Genomic DNA, 24,805 nt, shown 5'->3' with positions numbered 1-24,805 from the left:
TTGTGCACCACATGGACACATAACTAATCTGTGGTAGCCAGAATTCAAATAATCTGTCAAATACTTATTTCACTCACTGAAATGCAAATAAATCTCTAACCTTTATATAATGTGTTTTGTCTGGGTTTTTTGGTTTGTATTCTGTCTCCATCCATTAAAATAAACCTACCATAAAAATGACTGACCCTTCATTTCTTTGTAAGTGGGCAAATTTACAAAATCAGCAGGGGATCAAATAAATATTTCCCCACTGTAACTGGGGGTAACTTTAAGTATAAGGCTGCATGTGTGCTGTCTTTAAGTTGGTCATTGGAGACTGCATGTGACCCGACCACGCCAAAGTCTAGTGACAAACACAGTCAGTCCGTCACCTACTGATCCTTTGTTTACCATCATGTGGAATGACAAATATGTACTGCACCAGGAATCCATATCCATTATGCACTTGTTCAATTAGAGACAACATTCCTGTGTAGAAGATGTGCTTTGATAATAGCAGTGTATCAAAGAATGCGAGGAAACAGTTGCGTATAAAGTTACACTTTCATTAATGGACACATAAGCCCCATTTGTTCACGTGGTTAAGTTGCACGGCTCCGCACTCACATTGTATGCTATTTATATAACAGAAAAGTTGTACATTTTCATTTTGTACAGAGTCATCTCCTGCACCTGTTTGGAAACTAGCACATGAAAATGAACAAACATACACTGTTCCACTAACTAGCCCTAAAAATCAGGGGAAAGGGATTAACATCCTAGTAAATACTGTGGTAAACATCTCCTGATCTTTATTATAACCTCTTTTTAAAAGCAGTTAGGATCATGAGGCACATAAGCTAGAAAAACTTAAATACCATAAAAATACCATATGATTTAATTTAAAAACAGGTATATAAACATTGCTGAAAAAAAGAAGAAAACAACTTTAAGTTGCAGCTTTCAGCACATTATGGCTTGTGGCATTTGGCACATCACCAAAAAAGTAAAATTCTGTCATCATATACTCACCCAAACCTGTATGATTTTATTTTATTTATTTTCTTTTGTTTTTTTGTCAGAATTTTAATTTCTTGTTGAATTATGCCTTTTAAGCATAGATTCATTGTACATAATGGCCTACATCCTGAAATTAGAACCTGTGTATCCCTTATGTGACAAATGGGACATGTACTACCAGATAAGACGATGGGAAATTCTCAATGAATACTATTTTAGTATTATTACTTCCTGAGATATAATTTTTTTCTTTAAAGTAAATACCTTATACAAGAAATGCAATTTCAGTTGGCATTTAAAAAAACATAAGGCTTTGAAACAATATCCTCAGTGACATACTGTCCACGTCACTTTCACCCACCATCTCCGTGGGTCATGTCAAGAATGTAAAGTACTCAGCTTAAATCTCACTTCTCACAGTTTGGACTACTGCGGTGGTTGTTTGTGAGTCTGTTTCCTGTAAACTCAAGGGCCATTTACTAGTCATCCTTACAGTTAAGTATAAACAGAATCATATTTTTAGTATGTCTACATGTTTTTGTTTTTTTGTACCATATTACTTTAAGAATACTTCTTTTTGTGCTGTCAGATACAGTATACAAGGCTTCCTGTACTTTATAATGCCAGCAACAGTGTTAATATGATACTTAATTGCATAATTTCACTTTCTTATCATGTCATCTCAACAGCTGCATCACACTAAGGTATTGTACTGGCTGTCACAAGTATTTATATTAAGATGTGTGCCACTTCAGATAAGGCTTTCATGCATGCTTCCTGTTTGTTATTCTTCGCATCTGTGCCAAGTCTCGTGCAAAAGCCTCTTGGGATGCTGAGCCAGCTGTTTTTTAGAGAGAAGCAAAGAATGGGTTGCTTTGCACACGTAATAGTGGGTTGTTATGTCACTGGGTGTTCCTCAGGAAACAAAACTTATAGAAAATTATGTTGTATAAATAGAGCAATATTTTCACACAAAGCCTGTATTTATTCGCAAAGGTTATTCGTGATCCTCTTTACCCCAGCAACCAATGGGATGAATAGCTGCAGTCAAGTGTTGAACTTTTCTTCTGTCAGTCACAAGAGGGGGTCGTGGGGTGCTGGCACGCATTTTGCATGCCTCTATAGGGACAGTGGTAGACTGGGATTGTGCAATCGTATTTGCAAACACCACTTGGCTTTTTTCTTCGGAGGTGTGCTGTCACAGTATTTTTACCATCTGTGACGTTCACTTGGGCTATAGGCCGCCCCAGCGAATGGCTCTCCTTATTGGCTTGACACACACAGTGCTGGGTAGATTACTTATAAATTGTAGTCTATTACTGGTTACAAATTACATGATGGAGACTGTAGTCAGCAGTGTTAATCCATTACGTTACACATTTTAGATAATATAATACTACTTTTAATTACTTTTAGATGACTTTTGACCGAACTTGTTGATTACATATCATTCATTAAATCATAAAAATGCTTTTAAAATAATAATAATAATAATAATAATAAAAAGCCTGAACACTAAAAATAGAAATATTTCATTTGTTTATCTGTATGTCAGTGTGACCATTAACTGACATCAGAGAACTGTGTACATGCAAATATTTTGTTAGATTATAATATTAAGAAAAATGAATTCTCGCAGGAGATTCGGGTAAATATTTTTGCTTAAAATAATATGTGAATATGTAATCATTACAAGAAGTAATTGTAATCTGATTATAAGCATTTTAAGAAGTATATTATCGAATTACAAGTACTGAATTTTTGGAATCTGATTCTGTAATGAGATTACATGTGATCATTTACTACCCAGCCCTGGATGCCCGTTATGTGAACTTCCTTTGATGTATCGCCCATTGATTTTGTACAGCATGTTCGATCCAACACTCGTGATATTCTTAAATATGTATGTAAATCTATTTGTGTGTGTGTGTGTGTGTGTCTGCCCATGTAATTTGGCCTGCTTCCCACACCAGCTGGTTAATTGTCTCTGTGTCTGACCGGCCAGTAATGAGAGTGACTCCATAGAAGACAAAAGAGAGCTTCAGTGAGAGACAGCAGCTGATTGGTGGAAGCACTGACAGCCCCCTCCCAAAATGGGCGCCCTTGCTAATCCCACCCCTCGCTCCCAGTCGCTTGTTTTCCCCCCTAACTTGCATGCAGGCCAAAATACCTGCTTGCTTCTCCCCACTCGGCTTCGTCCGGAGGACCTAAGAGTTTCAGAGCTTTGGACACAGCAGACATTCACAAGCCCGACTGACTAATGTGCCTCTCCCTTTCCAGCTGCCAGAGAGTCAAGCCTTTGGAGCTATCAATGACTTCTTTGTTTGGTTTGTTGCAGAGTGCCCCCTCTTTCAGCCCCTTGGAAACATCTTCTGACCTACAGCAATAGTAAGTCCATGTTTCTTTTTTCCCCTCACAAATGTTCCTCTCCACCATTTTTAGATGCCCTTATTGTATGTGGGTGTGTTTGTGTGTCTGTCTTGCTCTGCAGTCATCTATTCTCAGGCAGAGCTGTCACGGGGCTCTGGAGATTTCCATCGTTTCCTTTTTCCTGAATGACCATTTGCAACCCAGGCTGTATGTGTGATGTATATTTGTGTACATGTTTGCATGCGTTCATGGAGAGGGCTTGTTGGAGGAGAGGCCATAGATAGTGTGATGATTTATTTTGTGCTGAAACTAGGGTCTGAAAATAAAGCCTGGCTTAAGAGAGAGATAACCTTGTACATCCGCCCATTCAGTTAGAAGAAATATTTTGATGTGCCTCTAGGTAGAACATTTTATTCTTAATGTCAATATGTGTTGAAAAAACATCTGAAGCATCATCTAAAGCATTCATTTAAGCTTTCTTTAAAAAGCATTCTTTAAAAATAATTTGAACAGTAAATACAGTATATTCATTATTAGTTAAAACAGTTTATAATTTGTCTTTGCTTACTTTGAAAAAACTGTAACAGTAAAACATACAAATGAATGAATGAATATATCTTTTGTGGTCCTTTCATTTCTTTTAAGAATCTCTGGCACACGGTTTTAGCCAAACAGTCTTCTCTTTGGTGTGTGGATCTTTTTGATGTTTGGATGTGGAGTTTGTTTGATCAAAAGCCACATGGTTCAGTTAGAAACCAGGAGGCCAACTAGTGTTCAGCCAAAACACTTAAACTGAAAATATGCTCTCATGACTTGAGGACAGAGACAAACCCTGTGTAAGTGTAACCCTGAGAGAAACATAGTTCTGCTTTATGGATAACAGATCCTTGACAAGGAGCCGAAAAGCATGAAAACACTATACTCAGCTTTAATAATGGTCAGATAAATCTGGTAAGACCATCTCTGCTCCAGCAGTTGTCTGGCAGCTGCTCAGGTTCCTGAGTTTGGAGCCAGTGGCGTCTGGAATGACGTGGGTTCACCTCACACTTCTGCAGCGGAAAGCACCCCATACATCCCTGGAGTGATGTCATTTATTGAGACTTTATTATATGTACAGTATGATGGAATATTTCATAAAGCGGGAGTCACAAGAACAGTATCTTGTTCGCACACATCATTTTTGTTGAATAATGGGTATTTTACTGTTTCCAACTATGAAGTAGGAAAGTATGCTAGGTCACTTAGGGGATTTTATTGGCATGTTGAGTAGTAACTGGTAATATGATTCTCTCCGAAACAGAGCTGCCGATGTGTAAGACCATTGTCTGTGTATTTAAAATCCTTGTTTTGGTTAAAATTCCCTCCCAAATCACCTAGCATGTTTCCCGTGTTAGTCTGTTTTGTTAACCTTGCTGGAAAAAAAAACAAATAAGTAAGCATGATATACATACATTTTTCCTATTCAAACATGTCAAAATTATACAGAGTGACTACAGCTCATTATATGGGAGGGCCGGACACAAGACAAGTTATTAAAGGTGTGCATCCCTAAAAACTTTTGTATGGTTTACTGTAAGCATATACTGAAAGTTTAAATGCTAAGGTTCTAACTGCTACATGTGGAACACTTCAAGGATGTTTTTTAAAGGATGCCACACAGGCCTCTGAGGAATGTTGTGATAAGGGCCAGAGCAGCTGGTGCTGTCTCATCTATATCAAAGAGCAAACACAGGCTGACTAAAAAGTTCTCAGACTGTTTAAAATGGTTTGGCCTACATTACAAGTAAATCGAATATTTCTATTTTACATTTTTTAAATATAGGATTTTTTTTTTTTTTCAAAGTATGAGCAGGTTAGTAAGTGCTGAAATAAATCTTCAATGTACAGTGTACAATATAATACATGGCAAAAACATTTTTATATTTTATAGTATTTTTATTTCTGTATTTCATATTTTCTATGTCTGCTTTTAATAACAAGCATTTTCTTGTCATATACAGTAAGCGTGGCACTAGCATTTTGTTCTATTCAGATGTGTCACATGAAAATGATGATTTATGTGAGTCACAGCTTTATATCTCTATTTGTGCCCAGCTCAGCCTGTAAAGCAGGCAACGGTGAAGTGGAGAAGAAGGACAGCTTGTCTGCCAGTGGGCAGACAGCTCCGGAAAGTGACCGTCACATTTACAAGAGTGTCCTGGAGGGCGGCGACATCCCACTGCAGGGCCTGAGAGCGCTTAACAAGCGTCACCCCAGTACTTCTTCTAAAGGTAGGCTTCAAGGTTATTTTGTGTACGTTTATTGAGATTCAAAGGTTATTCAGGTTTGTAATGATTTTAACTTAAGGATTTTTTAATCAGAATCACACCACGTTATTGTAAAGCCCGTTGAGCCACTTTTCATCAGCATTTTCCACATTCCTGCCTTCACAATACCACACAAATAACAGCTCATTTGTCTTTTAGTGTATTCTTAAAGCTGGCCATTTTTCACAGTTGAAACATAACAGATGTCCAGTTTGACCTTTAGTCATTCTCTCCACACCGGTCTGTTAGACAGAATGAGCTCATGAGATCCGGCTCAGTTGGGTGTCCAACTACTTTAGAAGTGGGCCATATTGTGGACCGCGAGGAAAGGGGATGGACTTAGAGATTAATAGGTGGATCTGATGATTGACACTCACCCTGGAGAGGAGTTCGACTTGCAGCATGTTCAGGGGTGGTCTAGTACGAGGGGTCAGCTGTCAGAGTGAGGTCATGAATGGAATGCTAGCACATTTGACCCGAGGAAGGGCTGCTTGGGTCGGCAGGGGGGCGGAAAGGGTTGAAGATGAACACTATATCCGTTAATAGTTAACATGACCCACATGTTTAGACAGGGGCTAAGATCTTTTTTTAACTCTTGTTTCTGTCTGCCTTGAATTTTTAAGACAACATGTTTTGAATACAGAACATACAATTCAGTCGTATATTTTGTTGAGTCAAGTGTGACACTTTTTAAAAAAGTATATAGAGTATAAAGAAATTATTAAAGACAAAAAATGAATTACCCATTGAAACTATTAAGCTGTGGTGAGTTGTGGAGTTTGAATCTGGCTTGTAACATTTCCCTGATCCCTCCTGCTTTTAAGTAATCATTACTATCAATTCCTCTCTGTTCCTCCTGGATTTTTGGCAATGTACAGTAAACATCTATTAAAATTCTGCCTGTGATTCCTGTGGATAGCAGTTTGTAACTTCACAGCAAACTTGAGGTTTCTTTGGTGAGAAATCCCAAGACTTGTGGAGCACTCAAGTAGCGTTTACATTAGTTTATGACCACATTAGGAGTAAGTGCCTGTCTTGGAGCGGTTTGGGGGATCCTGTGATATGTCAAAGAGAAAATCATATTGGCACATTTGGACAAACCTTGACAAAAGGAAATAAATTATGCATTTGATTGGACTGAATAACTTAATGGAAGTCAGAACAGAAGTAGTATATGTATATTTCATTGTATATGTCTCTAAAACAGTTTTTGAACATAAAAGTGTTATTGTGCCAGTCACATGCATCATGTATTTCCAAGGGAGTCACATACTGTACATGCTGCAAGACATGTTCCATTTGGCAGTTGTGTGGTATTTCAATTCATTGGCAATTGTAAGTTAACAGAAATAGTAAACTTCATCATGCAGTCACCTGTCAAGATACATACTTCATGGTTTTAGAGTTTAGAAAAATCACAGATGAATCAAATTTTGACAGTAATGCTTTTATCTATCAAGATGTCCTACCATATGGTAGGTTAGAGTTAGGTGTTAGTATTTGTTTCAGTGTTGCATGGACAGTCAGCCCTGTTATTGACATGACTGTTGAAATCTTTAGAATCAGCTATGGGACAGGGTTTGCAACTTACTGGTTTGGGGAAAAAATCATGCCATGTACTATCCTCAGGCTTTACATAATTATATTCAGAGTAGAACCTCATTGAATGCTCTAGACTGGTTGTACTGACAAAATAATTTTTAACATCATTTTGAATGTTTATTCAGAAATTAATGTGGCATTTCTTTCATTATTTGCCAGTTGTGTGATACTATTGTGTCTTTGCTTATTGCCAGTTTAATCTAATTCACTGTTTGTTCTGTTACCCTGCATGCCTGCCAGTGGATTATAAAAGTGGGAATGGCTGTATGATTTCATCCTGCTCTTCTGTAAATACTCACTCAGTTCATGCCACTAATTCACTAGTTTTTCAGTATAAGACTAAAAAGTCCTTGTCTGCTGCCAAAGCCTGCATCCCTCAAATCCTTCCCTCTAAGTTTAAGCCCAAGCTATCACCCTCTACTGATGAGAGCCTGGAAAGACGAACCGAGTCGACACAACAGCGGCCTAAGGCACACAGCTGTGGAGATTTGCATCAGGAGGCTTGTGGCTCACGCAATGGAGATATGACAGATGCCGATCACAGGTTAAATTCAGCTTGCAAGGGCAATGGTTCACCAGAGAGCAGGAACCTGCATAAAAATGGACCTGTTGTGGGATCTGTGAGGAGCACAGCCGAGTTCTCCACCCTCTATAGGAACATGCACAACATTCAGAGGCCGAGCTCCCTGGGCTCCAGCCCCCAAGGTAGTGTCCGTTGCCTGGCTTCCTTTTTTGAGAAGCCGGGGGACGACATTACCCTGGAGAGGACTGAGATCATCCCCCGGGATGCTGTCACGTTTCGGGTGATGGAGTTTGAGCGTATCATTCAGTGTTCGAACTCTGTGCCCACTCGTTCTGCCTCGATGCCCATACTCCCTAGTAACCCAAGTCCTTCCCACAGCCCTGAACCGACCTGCTGCCTCCAGTCTGCTCTATCAGCTGAGACTCTACTCTTGCCAGGGCCTGCAAACACTGGGGACTGTCCAGCCATGAATACAGAGGCCCAGACCCCCAAAGGGGAAGCTTCTGTATTGTATGAGTGCCCAAACACCTCAAGAACTGACTTACCTATGGATCTAAATGAGGGCAAATCAGAAGAGAAAAACGGTTGCATTCATGCTCCTGCCAAAGAGACACCCTCCGGTGGAACCTCAGAACCCACAGGTCACCATCACCACGAACACTTCCCCTTCCACACCAATCAAAGCAAGTGTAAAGGCACCTGCCCAGCTTCTTACACACGTTTCACCACAATCCTCAGGCACGAGCGCCAACAGGCCAACACCCAGCAGCTGGAGAAGAAGTGCACCCCCCCTAGGAACTTGCTTCTGATGGGACCAGCCCCTTTCTCTTTAAGGAGGTCCCTACACAGTCAACACGCCAAAAAGACTTGTGCACTCTCTGCCATGAAGCCCATGACCGGAGATCTCATCTCAGCCAAGCTGAAGCCTTTGATTCCCCAGCGCCTGTCCTCTTTGGAGGTGCTGGAGAGGCTCAGTAATGGAGAGAGCTCTCCCTGTGAGGAGTGTAACTCGGATGACCTCATGGATGTGGAGGGCTCAGAAGCCAGTAAAGATCACTCTGAAGGTGGCTATAATGAGTGTCATGAGTGTCAGATTGTCCACACTCATGTTCGGGCATGACTATGTCTGTGATCACTCATCTTCCTCCAGCCTTTCTTTCTCCCGTCTGCTCCTCTGTCATCACAGAGTGACTTTACTTTTTCCATTTCTGCTGTGTGCCGACTTTGTGTGGTTTGTAACCAGATTGACGTATTATCCATTTCTGTTGTGTAGTGTAAAAGTGTGTCATGTCATTTTTTTTTTATTATCAGACTTTCACTTTTTTATGTTTTAATATATTGTCCATAATTGGCAACAAACCAAGACCAGACTTAAAAAAAAAAAAAATTAATAAAAAAAATATATATATATTCCAAAGGGATTTCAAAACATTCTTCAATAAAGTTTAAGCTTTAAGTTTTTATTTTTAACAAAAATTTATTTGAAATGTATCAGACAAAAGGTACTTTCTGTAAGTTGTTTTGTAAGGGAACGATCCATGCATCCTATGAAACACTGAGAATTATGTAATTAAATCATAAACAGTAGTATAATATAAAACTTTTGATGACTATATTTTAGGTTTATTGTAAAATATTCAAAATAATAATGTTCTCTATTAGAAAAATTAATAGAATTTTTACTTGTATAAAATGACTGTTGCACTCATAATGATAAGAGTTATTATCTGAGGAATGTTGGTACTGGATTCACCCACTTGTCATTTAGCTTCTTGTCAGCTTGAGAAAATATTCAGGCCTCCCATGTTATTCTTAAACACATGCAGTATGTACATTAAACAGGTATTTAACAGTGTTTCTTAGCCAAAGAAATTGCATCTTACTCCAAAGCCTTGTAAACTACAGCTTCACAGATTTGATCTGAAATAAAAAAAAAAAGTCAAATTACACAAAATAGTGTAACCTAAACTTGAGTCTGTTTCAACATCTGGACCATTTATTTTTATTTATGTTTTTAATTACATGTTTGTGTCTAAAGTTTTGATTGTCAAAACTGCATTATACATATTACACTATTGATTTTTGAAAAGAATGTCTGAATGTTGTGTATTTTTACCATCTTTTTTTTTCTTGATGCATGCATCCTTTTATTTTGACAGACCATGGCTTATGCGTATCAGGCAGATTTCAAAATATGTAGATGAATAAACTATTGCAATTTTAAACTGTAAGATGTGCAGGCCATTGTATGTTCATGCAATTTAGATATGTATTTTATTTACCTTTTTTTTGTGTTCTCTCCAGAGTGTCTGTATCATCCCCATTGACCCTTTCAAAGCTCTGTATAAATGAACATTTTAAAGATATGAAGTGTTTTGTAATACTTCAACCAAAACTGATTCAAATTATGGCACTTACTCTTTCTTTGTGTAATTTTGTTTATCATGGCGACACAAAGTGAATCCTGTGGTTTTTCAAACAGAATCTGATTCCTCACATCCATTAAGCCAAGAAGATCATGGAGAAAACTCAGACGAGGCAGTCAAGAAACGCTATGGAGATAAAGAGGTGCAATTTGTCTTGACAATATCTCCCCACCACAAACAAATCATTTTCTTAATCAGTATCTTTGTTGGTTTCCATGAACAACATGTAAACATCCTTAAAATAAGATTATTTTATTTATGAAGAAAAATTTATACTATGACTTGTTTTCAAAGAGTGTATCTTGAATTAAGTAGAATTCTCTGCCCCACTGACAAAATTAAATTAGGTTTGATCATAAAACAGTAAAAAGAAACTGATTCAAAATATGTTCTCAGCAAAAAAAAAAAAAATTTTTTTATATATATATATATAGATATATATATATATACAGTGTATATATATATATATATATATATATATATATATATATATATATATATATATATATATATATAATTACACAGTTTTATATTTTAAGGGTGTATTATGGGTGATATTTTTACCTGGAAAATATGATGAAAATAAATTGTAAAGAATTTTGTTTTAAGCTTTTATCTGTTTTGTCAGTGTTTAGGAATACATACTTGTGTATAAATATTGATAATGATGGATTTAAAGCACGCTTTATTGAGACCTGTTTTGCTGTTATATTATGTGGTAAATCTGTAATAGGCATAAAGCCCTCTAAATGTGAATTAAATGCCTGTTTCTGTTTAAAGAAAATTCTGGAAGAGCAGAGACGGTTAAAGCGAGAGCAGGAAGAGGCAGACACAGCTGCTCGGAGACATGCTGGGCTGGTTGTGACTCACCAACAGTTCATAACTAATGACCGCTTTGGCGACCTGCTGGTTGTTAATGAGAAAGAGAAGAGAAAAACCATAGAGGTGACATATCTTCTATTTGATCCCTTAAAGGATCTTGTTTGATGCTTCCTGTCTTTATGTGTTACAAAGAGAGTTGCTGTGATAGAATCGATGCAGTAATGTGATATAATGCTAATGGTCTCTTATTGTCTATAGAGGATTCCTGCTCTGGCACGATTTGACTTCAGAGCAGAAAGTTTAAAGTATGTGTATTACTATTCAGATCTATGGATGTTAATAAGATCATGAAGTGTTTGTTAATAACAGCATGTCAAATTTAGAATACTACTTCACAAATCGAACCACGTTTTGCTTCCCCTTTATTAGGGAACTACCATTTCAAAAGGGAGATGTTGTATACATCTACCGGCAGGTTGATCAGAACTGGTTTGAGGGAGAGCATCATGGGAGAGTTGGGATTTTTCCACGCAGCTACGTTGAGGTACATTTTCTTTATCCTTTAGGCTTATGTTTTTATTTTATACAGTTTTCAAGTGTGCGGTAACCTCTCTTTTGTTATGCTGTTTCTCCAGCTCTTGCCCCCTACAGAAAAGGCTCAGCCCAAAAAGAGTGCTCCGGTCCAGGTGTTGGAATATGGAGAGGCTATTGCTCGATTCAATTTCACTGGTGACACTGCTGTTGAAATGTCTTTCAGAAAGGTATTGTTTCAGCAATTTAATGAAGCTTACGCTTTAGTCTAAGGGTCGGCAATCTTAACCACACATACTGTACCACTACTGATATGCGAGCAAGAAGATTTAGAGAGATTAGTATTATATGTACTGTATATGTTTTGTTTAGTTTTTTTGTTTAGAAAACTACCTTGTGGAGTAATCCTTCAATGTCATGCATTCTATTATTATTTACTTATGAGCTGAATGTGAAGCCAAAAAACGTATTGTTTTTTATACTGAAAATTAAGCCAGACATTCACAACAGATTTGTCACCAGCCAGCTGAATAAAATGAGCTGTACAGAGACTGCAGTGAATATAAGCAATTCAGCAACAAGATAATTATATTTGAATGTTGAGTCACACATCTAGACATACAGTATGCATGTCTACAGCAGACTTTATTACAGGTAAATTAGTAATGTCAGAAAATGACTACTGAAATGCCAAAGAACACACTGCACTCACACCATTTCAAGTGTGTGTGTGTGTGTGTGTGTTAACTGATGATGGTTTATACTCTTACCTTTCAGAAGTTTGGGGTCGGTAAGATTTTAAAAAATGTTTCTGAAAGAAGTGCTTAAGAAAAATGTCTTATTGTTTAAACAGTTGTGCTGCTTAATATTTTTGTGAGGAAACTGTGATACATTATTTTCCCAATTTTTTGATAAATAGAAAGTTCAAAAGAACAGCATTTATTTGAAATATAAATCTTCTGTAAAACCATACATGTCTTAACTGTCAATTTTGATCAAGTTTATGCAGAAATAAATGAATATGTGTGTGTTGCCTAATTGATCTCCTCAGGAACTAATTCAAAATCTTTTGTCTGCCTGTAGGGGGAGCGTATTACACTGATTCGCAGAGTAGATGAGAACTGGTATGAAGGCAAAGTTTCTGGCACTAACCGGCAGGGTATCTTCCCTGTCACCTACATAGAAGTGCACAAGAGACCCCGAGTGAAACATGGAGTAGACTACCCCGATCCCCCCCTCAGCCAGTCACCCCATCGGAGCACTAATGCCTCTCCACAGGTAAAGACCTGACAAAATCTTTGGTCCTTCATTTTCTTTCAACTCATGTGAATTGTTTTCATTTCCCATTCATTTTTATTTATTATCTCGTACAGTTGTTCTCACTGTTTCACCTCTCCATTTCCTCCCTCCTCTTTATTGTTTCCTCTCATTTCTCCTGACACCTGGCCTTGCCCTCCTAAAAGCCTATTCGTAATCGGCTCACCACCTCCCCTCTCTCTCTCCCGCGGTCTCCCCGCCGCTCAATCTCTCCTGAAGTCCACGCCATCTCCAATGAGTGGATTTCTCTCACTGTGGGCGGAGTCAGCAGCAGCCCCCCCACCGCACCCACTCCACCCCTTCCACCTTTGCCTAGCACTTCATACCGCTTGGGCGAATATCTGTCCCCTTCCATGTCAGCCAGTCCCGTGCCTCCCATCAACGGCAGCCCCTACTGCATCTCCCCCATGGCTTCTCCCTCCACATCCCCTTTACCCCCACCCTATCCGCCCCGCCCCTACTCGGCCACCCCGTTCCTCACCTTCACTCCGCCTCAAGGTGAGGACTTCCTTCTTTCTCCACCCTCTCCCCGCCTGTCCCGCAGCCTGAGTCCCTGTGGGGGTGCTGGGCTTGAGGGTTGGCTTACTGGGGGCAACAGGCTGGATCAGGAGTTTCAGGAAAGGGATGGGGCTGAAATAGACAGGGCTGGCAGCCTCTGCAATGCTCCTTACAGCAGGAACAATAGCCCAGCAGAGGTATCTTCTGCATGGTGTGGTGTGTTTGTTAAAGTTGTCCATTATACAGTGCCTGAGCTCATGGGAGGTCACTGTTTCCATTGGCACAAGTTTTAGATCTAACATGTTGAAATAGGAAATTATATCTGACCCATCTGGTTATGCTAGTGAGGTTCAATCACACTTCGGAGGCTTCCACGCCACGAGGAAGGGACTATTGCATGAACCTCTAACATAATTAGCATGAAGCTTGGATGTTGATATTTTTTTGTTTGTTGCCTATGATTATGAAATCATGCATGTCTATTTCATTACTTATTTGGAGGCTTTTTTAAGCAAATACTGATATATGTGATGAATTGTGATTGTTTGATTAAGCATATAATGTAGTTAATCAGACAAAAAAAATATTAATATAAATATTAAAATTAATAATAGTTGGTTAATTTTGTGGAATTGTTGGAAGAATTCTTGCATTTTGTATCTGTGTTCAAATGACAAATACTCTGCGGTACAGTTTGTGGGCATTACGATTTTTTAAATAAATGTATACTTTTATTAAGCAAGGAGGTATTAAATTGATTTAAATTGCCAAGAAACTTTTACATTGTTACAAAAGATTTCCATTTGAAATAAATGCTGCTCTGCAATCACAGGAATAAATAAAATTTTAAAAGATAAGAAAATAGATAAAGATATTTTAAATTGTAATATATTTAACAGTTATTACCATTTTACAGTATGTATGATCATATTTATGCAGCCTTGGTGACTTAGTGACTAAAAAACACTAAAAAGTCTTACCGATTTGTAAATGTTAGTGTGTGAGCTACATACTTTAAAAATATGAGCTATTCTAAACACTTTTTTCACTAGAGGGAGCACTCCAGCTTGATGTAATGCTGTTTCAATGTCGTTTCCAGTCCCTTATGTGTTTAATGTACTGTAAGGTTGCACTGCAGTCCTCTGCATATAATAAGGCACTGATCAAGCGGCAACCATACTGCTCTTTATGCAAATTTCAAATTTGAATCCAAACCTGATGGATGAACATGAACCATTGCGCGCACACACACACACACACACACACACACACACGCATATGTTTAAAAAAATGCAAATCATTTGATTCACATTCTTTTTTTTTCACAGCCATTTAGAAATGATGTAGAATATTATGGGCGATCTTCAAGAAGTCCTGTCATGCTGTTTGACATCCAAGACAGCAACATGAATGCTGATTCATTCACGGTAAATTAACTTTCAAGAAGTTTCAATTTCTTTTTAGATGCACGTACAGCACATACTTATTTCTTGATGTCATCTATATTGATTGAATATGAATGATGAATATTAATATGATTCATATTCTGTTTTGATCGATCCTTATGAAACATCACAGTCAATCACAAAACTCATCTGAATGTTTTATTTGATTCGATATCTAATGCTGAAACTCACCCCTAAAATGCACGACAAATCTTTGTACCCTGTAAGCCTGTCCTATATGATTGTGGCAAATGTTTCGCTCCTTCCTCATGCACTCACTCTGTTGTCTTACTCTTCCATGCTTATCCTCTGGGACACTACCATCCTTTCTGGCTTTCCTTGGTATAAATGGACATTCCCTTCTTTCTGCCCTGTTACTGTCTTCTCTAACCACACCGCCCCTTCCTCAAACTCAATTTTCCATCTGAATGACTGACCCCACTTCCTGGTTTGTGGCCACGTCTTGGGCCGACCCTCTTCCACCAATAGGAGGCAGTGTGTAATGAGATCATGAATATTGCAGAGACCTCAGTGAGGTATTGCAGCACTTTGTCACGGCCTATAGACTCCGCCCACCGACTCCTGCCTCCTCCCAGTAAACACTCTCTCATCATTTCCCAGCAACCCCTGTCCCAGAGCAGCAGTCCTGAGCCTGGACGCATGAGCTGTGGGGTGTAAGTATGATCTACCTCAGTGTGTTTCTGTGTAGATGCACCTTTCGTTTTCACTGACTTGCACCTTAAAACCACTTCAGCTGTTATTTTGATTTTTTGAGAATTAGGCATATGCAATATTGGACCCACCGGTGGGTCCCCAGAGTTGATGTGGTTAAAAATGGGACAATCCTCAGGAATTCTCAAGACCACTGTTGGACCATGAATTATGCTAAATATTAAAATATAGTGTTCAAGTCATACTTTTTGATCATGAAATTTATTTTATTTCATTTTTTACAAACTACCATTTAAAGCAATAATAAAAGTATACTGTAAGTAGTAACCGTTTGCAAATAAAAACTAAATGATGAACTCAAGTGATTTATTTTATAAACAACAAAGTTGTTTAATTTAGGAAATTAAGTAAGTTAAATTATATATAGTACCGTTCCAAAGTCTGGGGTTGGTAAAATCTTTTAAAAGACGTCTCTTATGTACAAAGCCCCCAAGAGGCACATGGTAATGAAAAAAATAATAATAATAAAATACGAGAAAAAAATATGTATTAGTGCTTTTGTGTTCACTTGCAATACCTGTGTGTTTTGTTGCAAAACATTTGCGTTCTCCTGTAAAATTACTGTGTTCCCCTGAGAAACTTTTCCTTCACTCACTAAAGCACTGAAATATAGTGTTTCCTATTACCTCATATTATTTCCATCACAAGTTTTGCAAGCGAACTGAAAATTTCCCAAGAGAATACAAAAGGTTTTTTGAGAGAACGCAAAAGCATAGAAATATAATTTTGCTCACCAAGGGTGCATTTATTTGATCAAAAATCAGCATTGAACAGTAATATTGTGAAATATTATTACAATTTAATTTGAATAGTTTTAATATATATTCATATGTTATTTACTCCTCTGATGGCAAAACTGAATTTTTAGCATCATTCCTCCAGTCTTCAGTGTCACTTGATCCTTCAGAAATCATTCTAATATGCTGATTTGATGCTCAAAAACTATTTATTTTTATCAGTGTTGAAAACAGTTGTGCTGCTTATTATTTTTGTGAAAACAGTGATACATTTTTTCAAGATTCATTGATGGCGAAAGTTCAAAAGAACAGCATTTATTTGAAATAGAAGTCTTTTGTAATATTATAAATACTTTGAACAAAAGCGCTAATGACGACAAATTTATTAAGGCTTGTTTTAGGTAGATATCTGTTAAGCATTCATACAGTACACATAATTGTATTTCATATAACTGTGGAATGTCCACTTTTTATGAGCTGTCTGCAGGCACATTGAACTCTACTTAACATGGTGCTCTGCCAAGTGTGCCATGTGACACATTATATATATGTTTCAGACAGACAAATCTATGTGCAGTGTTTTTAATTTTTTTCAACTAAACTGAAAGGCTAAACAAGCCTTAACATTTGGTCAATAGTGTGATTTGTGCAGTAGTTTCCTATACCCTCTCTCTTTTCTTGTGTAATGATGTATTGTGTTCTGATGTAGATTCCAGGCTCTGTACAATTACATGCCTCAGAATGATGATGAGTTGGAGCTGCAGGAAGGAGACCTGGTCAGTGTCATGGAGAGATGTGATGATGGCTGGTTTGTGGGTATGTGTCACTGATCATTGATCATTTGACTCTCCATGAAGTCATCTCTCCTGAATAAATCAAGTTTAACCAATATTATAGAGCTCTGTTGTTCCGGAGTTGTACGTTTTTTTATTTTTATTTGTACCAGGCTCTTACATATTGGGTTCTCTGTGCAGGTACATCCAAGAGGACAAAACAGTTCGGCACTTTCCCAGGAAATTATGTGAAGGCTGTTAATTTGTGACATGATGCATTTGAAGAAATGATGGTTTGTATGAAGTGATTCTAACTATGCTTAAGCGGCTTGATCTTTTTGGGACACTCTACCTGTTGATGTCAAATGAAGACTTTTTCTCCCCTCCAAAATTTGATCTTTCTAGGGATGAATGTCCAGGTATGTGATCGGTAAGGTGTGCGGCATGTCAGCAAAGAACATGTAGTTCAACTGTACTACAGTGGCAGCACTTGTTGAAGGATTTAGAAGAATACATTGTTTTTCAGACTCATCTAAAAGCCATCAATGTAAAATATATCAGACTTGGAAAAGGTGTTTAAGTTTACAGCTGCGAATTGTACTGAAGTACAACTTCATCACATACCTGACATTACTGAAAAACATGAAATTCTACAATTTATTTTTTGCTGTGAATGTTGATGGACTTTGAGTGTTACCGTTAGAGGTGACACTGTATTGAAAGCACCTGAAGGTGTCCATATTAAGAGTTACAGGTCAGAGAAGCTGTAAAGGATTGTAGAAGTTAGGTTTAGCCATTTTAAAAAGTGTTTGAATTTCAATTTACACTCCCATTGTGTAAATAAAATGCATATTCAGTCAGCTTTTTTTTATCATACTCTCATAAAGAGTATGATGTAAATTTCTATTGTGATGAGGGCTCAGTGGATGAGACAACATTAGTATTTGCAAATCCAAGCAAAGCTATTTGTAGACATCAAAATGATGTAAATCCGTGTTGGTCATGTTAAGGAGGAAAACGTCACAGCACTTACTGTACTGTCAGATTTTATGGACATACAAAATTACAGTAACACTTTACAGTAAGGTCTGATTTGTTAACATTTGTTCATTTGATGAGATGTTAAACCAATGTCCTGTCTCTTTGTGGTCATAAAAAGTCCCAGGATGTTCCTCAAAAACAGTAGGGGTGTAACTGGGTGCTTTAGTGAAAAAAATATAAATTAGTGATATAAATTAGATTTTATTTTATTTTTGATGCATTAGTTAACATGAACTAACTGTGAGGAACTATTGTTAACAAATGTAATTTCATTGTAAAGTATTACCAAATTTCAGTTCATAAACATTACGATGGAGTGACCAACACTTAGTTGGTAACAAAGAAGACTTGAGCTTTAAGCACTATGTAATGTAGTGAGGTGAAGGGCTACAACTAAACCCCACTTAACAGATCTGAACATATTTAGACGCTTTGCCTCGAAACATACAACTAATATTTATTTTCCTGAGTAATGCATATTTTGCTCTTTCAGTCATCCATTTTTGAATGGGTTGTTCTGAAGAGTGTATTATGAGTCTGAGGCGCACTATTTACCTCTGTTAACAAGCCTTGATAACATCTTAATCAGGTACCATTTGACAGTGACATTTATATAGTGTTATGACTGGTAATATGGTTGCATTTTGGGGATCGATGATCCGTATAAGATTGCTGTACCTCATTTTCAAAGTGCCATTCACAGTAGAGGATGCTACATGTGGACCGTTGTGTTCATGTAGTTTGATAGTCTCCACTGATTAGCTTGTGGTCTTCCTTAACTGAATGTAGTTCACATCTACTCCAGGTTGTAGATTTGCTTTTGCTTCCTTTTAAGAGGTAGAATTACAAATTTGAAGATACATGTTTGGATTTCTTCAGATGAAATTGTGTCTTTTTGAATTTGCCCTTTGGTTTATACGGTCCATTCCATATAATGCTGGAGAACGTGCTGCTAGAGAGCATGAGGGTCATCTGAGACTCTTACGCTCACCAGCCTTGCGTCCAATTCAAAACAAGAATTAGGAAAAGTTAGTAAAAATTAGTAATTTAAAGTATCTAGATGATATATTTTTCACTTTTTTAAACCAGTGGTTGTTGCTAAAACCTTTGTCACAAAGTAATCACACAGAAGATCAACAATAAATTAAATATGTATATGATCTCTATTGAATATGAACTTGAAAATGTGTTTCAAGACCGTTATAAGATAGCAAAGCATATCTGAATGAAGTGCTGTGAGAAACTTTTAACTTGGATGTGAACATTGAAAACATTGAAACATTGAAATTCTCAATTTTCCTATTCTGTCAAGAGTTGTAAATATGTAAAGAAAAATGAATGAAAGTGACAAAGTTACAGCAACCTCTATGAATATTACAGTTTATATTAAATGAAGAATATTAGGAAAGCACAGAGATTTGCTTAACCCAGGCCGTCTCATATGACTGAAGGAGTGATTCTGACACTGTGTTGGGATTTAAATGCCTTTCTGTCTCATGGCTTCATTAAACTGTGCCTCGTTTTATCTTATTTTGTTTTTATTATTATTATTATTGCCTTGAGGTAAACATGTTACTTTTTAAGGACTTTTAAAGTAAGTTTTAGTGTGTCACAGGAGACAATTATCAAGTTCGTTGCTGCAATCACATGAGTTATTCAAGAGTGTGTGATGACACCTGAGATGTTTACTGTATAATTATTACTTTGTGGTCTGTATGCAGAGGCGAATTTTGCATTTTTGTTTGTTTGTTGTTTATTTGCAGTGGTGTTACAATTACAATGAATTTAAAACACTAGCTACTGCTGTGATTTCCTCATTATGCAATATTTAATAAACAATATTACAGCTTTTGACTGACTTATGTTTGTTGTGGTGATGTGCATGGCCTGTGCAAATGCTACACAGTCAGTTTGATGAAGTAATAGTGAAAAATATCAGTTTAAACCCCATATCTTCTCACCAGTTCAAAACATACCTATAATTAATGGAAGCATTAAAAGCTTAAAAAAAAAACAGTTGTATGTATAGCCTTGTGTATTTTTTTCTAGTTTGGAGACTCTTAAGTGAGTAGAATTCACTGACTAGTACACATGCATTTGTTGCTGTCATTTGCATCTGTTTTTGTGCCCACTCACACTCCCAGAACAGATGTTTGTGGGGAGTGTGAAAAATAAAAATCCATTTTCCGTTTAAGAAGTCTGAAATAATTTTACAAAGGAAACAAAAACAAGTCACATGCTATTGCATTGTAGCAAAACAAAAACCTTAGATGGATTTGGATCCCAGGCCATATATAAACAAATTATAACTTGCCCCACACCCCTACCTAATTTAATACATCCATTGCAATACCATGTTATGCCACTATGGAGCAACACAGACAAAGGCATATCCTCCTCCTAGGGCTGTTTGAATCCACAATTTTTGGAATCGATTCCAATTCCTGGTCCTGGAAATCGATGGGAATCGATTCCTCACTGTTGTTTTCGATTCTTGTTTTTTAGATCAAAGGAACCTAATCTCACCATGATGACTGCAGAATAGGTAGTATAATGTATCCTTCCTAATATGAGGCTGAAAAAAAAACTATATATATTTTAGACTATACGAAAATTTTTATTTTGTCAGCTTTGTCCGTGAAATTAGTCATAGCCCAGCTCAGCAGGGACATGCGTTTATTGCATGAATTAAATAAGACATGAAGTGTCTAAAATAAATGTGCACAGTTCAGCTGAATGATGAAGTTTACTTTGTATACTTTGCACAATATTAACAAACTGTACACTGAAACAAAATAACCAGAACATTAATGATTGATAGAGCTCATGGTTTATCTGTCAATCAGATGCGCTCTCGGCCACTGATCTATGCTCGTGACGTGTTCTTTTATAATTATCATTGGCTGATAGAAATGTTTTAAAAAATAGTATTTTAGATGGTAATAACATCAAGACCCTGAATGACGTCATGATCTATTCTGTCATGCAGCGCTCAAAATTGTGGACAAGCCAGTTCCACCGTAAAATAACCTCTGAATTGTATATATATATATATATATATATATATATAATTGAAAAAAATCTTTTATCTCACAATTGTTGTAATTATGGCTAATTTTACTTGTGAAACTGAAGGCTACATCCTAAAATTAATTTTTAGTGGGGTTTTATGCCCTATACATAGTCAACATTTTATTAAAAATAATAATTGAATGTAATAAAAATAATATCTTATGCTTACATAAAGCTTAATCCGGTCTCAGGTTAACAGAGCAGCTTGGAATGTTTCGGCAGCTCAGCAAAATGTTGATTTAAGTTTAACTAGGAATCCCAAATACTGACCTACTTGAGCTCTTCTCCAGTCAGAATTGTTCATTTAAAGCTCAGAGGGGTTGCTCTCTGCATAATGTTGATCTTTTTCAGTTGAGGAAGCACACTTGTTTCAAGGTGCTGGGTAGATGTTGTAATGTCGGATCTCCAGACTTTGATCTTACAGCAGTGCACTGATCAAATACACTAATGGCATCCAGGCTAATAATCTTTACTTAATTATTATTATTTTTCTTTTGTAGTCTGGGGGATTGATCAAACATGCCAAAATGTTAATTGCTGTAGAGGTGCTGCGCTCAGCAGGGGTTTAGGAAACACTATGGAATAACCAGCTCACTCTGCAGGAAAAAGTGGAGATAATTTTTTTTTGTCTTTTTGGAGAAACGTCTTTGCTCTGATGCATGGTTTCAACTACAATGGGTTTTACTGTTTTATAATGCAGAATAAATATTACAAGGGCACACAAATCTTAGAAGCTATTGACACTTTTTAATTGTGAAAAGTGTGTGAACTTAATCTCTATAGCATATTTGTCTTCATATATATATATATATATATATATATATATATATATATATATATATATATGAAGGGCACCTAAGGAGACACTAACTAGGAGCAGTTGCAAAAACTTTTCTTTTCCTAATAAAGAATTTAACTTTCAGAACATAATTATTTATCCATCAATTCCCATGGCTGGAATATTTCAACAGCGTTCCCTCCTTTCCATTTTACAATATCATCACTGCTATATTCACAAACAAAAGAGAAGCAAACATATTTTTCACAAACCAGCTGGAACATTGTGATCTTTTTTGAAGAAAGATAAATATAATAATTTTATCCTCCAGATCCACCATGTAACCTTCACATAAAAACCTGAAATTAAGCGACTGAAGACATGAAGGAGTTTGATAAATTTTTAATGAAGTTGAATTCCACAGATGTAGTGAAGACAGCTGTATGTGGTTAAATTTTGGTTAAAGTTGATTTTTGCTATCTTACAGTATTTTTCGGTTATATCTTCCTATACTGAAGGCAGTTTATTATGTATTGAGACGTCATTTGTAAATTTCATATTAATGATACAATTAACTAATGCTAATTAGTTAAATCTTCTCATTATTCATTAATTGTGGTTAAAGCTTATCAGAACTCTGAGCATTTATTTTATCACTTGACACCATATTTGTTCTATTGTTTGTTCACTGCATAAATGTTTTGTACTGTATGTACACTAGCTAAATGTCACTAAAATAAAAGAAAAATGTCCAGTTCACACAGTGAACAATATATGTTGCTTTCATGGTTTTCTCATTTCATCAGTCTTAGTATTACAACCTTAGTAGTCCAACATAGAAGACATCAGCCAAGGAACAAGACAAAGACTGCAGCAAAATTTAATTATTCACTTTTTTAATAGCACATTTTTATTTTTAATATTTGCATTGTGAGTTTGCTTTTTTTTCTCTATGAAAACACTGTGTTAAGCAAAAATGTAATGTTTAATTTTAGCTCTCTTTCATCCTTCTCTTTGTGTCCTGTTCCTTGTTCTTTAGATCAGTGAATTCATTTTCTTGCTTTAACTGGGGACTCTTTGGCCTAATAAATCTAATAAATCTTTAAATGCTCATCATATTTATTTTTATTAAGTAATGGTTATGAGTGCCTATGGTACCAATAACTTGCACTGTTATTAAAAATAAACAATCTAAATTAATTGATCACACTGATCAAGTAAGCAAATGTTAAACAAATAGTTGAGACCCTAACGCAAGCCCAATAATTAATAAAATAATGAACTGGTATATAAAAACAAAGCGGTTGCGCTTGAAGTATCATTACTGCAGAATAGCAAAGCAAACAATAGCCTGCTGACCCTTCACACTCTTTTCTCAGACAAACACACACCTCTTTGTCATCTGCCTGCTGTGGCAGCACATCCAATCCTTCCTGCATCTTTCACACACACCAATTAAAATGATTGGCAACAGCAGCATTCTGTTTTTGTGTGGTTTGACATTCATTCTGCTTGGTAATAAAAAATATGATAATAATAGCAACATGTGGGTGATGGTAAAGGGGTACAGATGATCGAAACCTCGCAAGCAAAAATAATATGAACACAAATTGCATAAGAGTAAAAATGGAAGACACATAGCAGGATGGAAAAAAAACAAATGGGTGATAAGAATGTTTTATTCAAAATATACTGAAGATTAAATCTTATTTAGCCATGATTGTACAGTTGTCTTTTTATGTAATTTTATGTAGTTCATGCACTTTGGAAAATAAGTATTATATTTATTGTAAGAATTTTAATTGACATCAGTATGATATGCTACACTCCACCTGTCACACATCAGGACAAAGTAGTTAGGACAAGGACCTAAAATATAAATGTTAACCTAAAAATCTATAGAATGCTATGCATTTTTTTTTAAAGAAGTCTCTTAAGCTCACCAGGGCTGCAATTATTTAATCAACAAGAGCGTAAATCTATATTATTGTGAAATATTATTTCAATTAAAAATGTCATTTGTTGCTGTGATGGCAAAGCTGAATTGTCAGCATCATTACTCCACTCTTCAGTTTCACATGATCCTTCAGAAATCTGCTGATTTAATGCTCAAGAAAACATTATTCTTATTATCAGTTGAACACAGTTGTTCTGCTTAATATTTTTTATGTTAAACATGACACATTTAGGATTCATATGAATATACAGTTGAAAAAAAAACATTTTTGATACAGAAAACCAAACTTTTTTTAAAATAAATCCATAAAAAATGGATTAGGCACAAAATTAATTAATCAAATATGGACACTTTTGTACCCCTTTAATGTAAATGAGCGTGCATGCACACTCACACACTCATCAGGATTAGTGTTAAAGTCTCATACCTTGCTCAATATGAAAGAGGATTAATCTGGCTAAGGTGACTTTGAGAATAGACTCTCCGTGACCAGTACAGGAGACCGCCCCACTCCTATTGTCTGCATATCCACCAGATCCTTATCGCACAGGAAAAGACAGCAGCACTGACAGAGTCAGACGTTAATGTGTGTTACCTCGGAAGAAAACACTCTGACAATTGAGTATTGATCAGAGCTGACACCTTCAAACTGAAATGGCTCATTCAACCGAGGCACTGCATCAAAATTAATATTGGTGTGACACTGAGATTATCCCTATAATAGGACAATCCCCGAGTCTCCCCACCATTTTGTTTCTGATTCCTCCAGTGGATGTTGCGCACGCCAAATTACCCAAAGGGTCCAGATCCTCTGCTTCAACGGTATCATGGCCCCATAATTGTAAAAAAAATTCTAGAACTTTGAATAATAAAGAA

The 24,805-nt window shown here is 36.7% G+C and overlaps 1 protein-coding gene across 2 annotated transcripts in view; it reads left to right on the top strand.

Moving 5' to 3' along the window:
- Positions 1 to 19,973, top strand: part of LOC132110732 (sorbin and SH3 domain-containing protein 1-like) — a 50,085-nt gene extending 30,112 nt beyond the window's left edge. Inside the window, exons 14-27 of one of the 2 annotated variants that reach the window (XM_059517579.1) lie at positions 3,338 to 3,387; positions 5,464 to 5,639; positions 7,518 to 8,864; positions 10,283 to 10,368; positions 11,007 to 11,171; positions 11,307 to 11,353; positions 11,478 to 11,592; positions 11,684 to 11,809; positions 12,663 to 12,857; positions 13,043 to 13,591; positions 14,723 to 14,821; positions 15,329 to 15,513; positions 17,018 to 17,124; positions 17,283 to 19,973. In XM_059517579.1, coding sequence (XP_059373562.1) covers positions 3,338 to 3,387; positions 5,464 to 5,639; positions 7,518 to 8,864; positions 10,283 to 10,368; positions 11,007 to 11,171; positions 11,307 to 11,353; positions 11,478 to 11,592; positions 11,684 to 11,809; positions 12,663 to 12,857; positions 13,043 to 13,591; positions 14,723 to 14,821; positions 15,329 to 15,513; positions 17,018 to 17,124; positions 17,283 to 17,350 — 3,315 coding nt within the window. In that variant the 3' untranslated portion in view covers positions 17,351 to 19,973. The remainder of the gene's footprint in view (positions 1 to 3,337; positions 3,388 to 5,463; positions 5,640 to 7,517; positions 8,865 to 10,282; positions 10,369 to 11,006; positions 11,172 to 11,306; positions 11,354 to 11,477; positions 11,593 to 11,683; positions 11,810 to 12,662; positions 12,858 to 13,042; positions 13,592 to 14,722; positions 14,822 to 15,328; positions 15,514 to 17,017; positions 17,125 to 17,282) is intronic. The other variant, XM_059517580.1, reaches the window with a different exon arrangement.
- Positions 19,974 to 24,805: the final 4,832 nt, after the last annotated feature.

The sequence above is a fragment of the Carassius carassius genome, chromosome 30 (genome assembly GCF_963082965.1).
Source record: "Carassius carassius chromosome 30, fCarCar2.1, whole genome shotgun sequence".
Classification (NCBI taxonomy): domain Eukaryota; kingdom Metazoa; phylum Chordata; class Actinopteri; order Cypriniformes; family Cyprinidae; genus Carassius; species Carassius carassius.
Note: the sequence above shows the minus strand (reverse complement) of the source record. Positions and strands in the feature narration are given on the sequence as shown.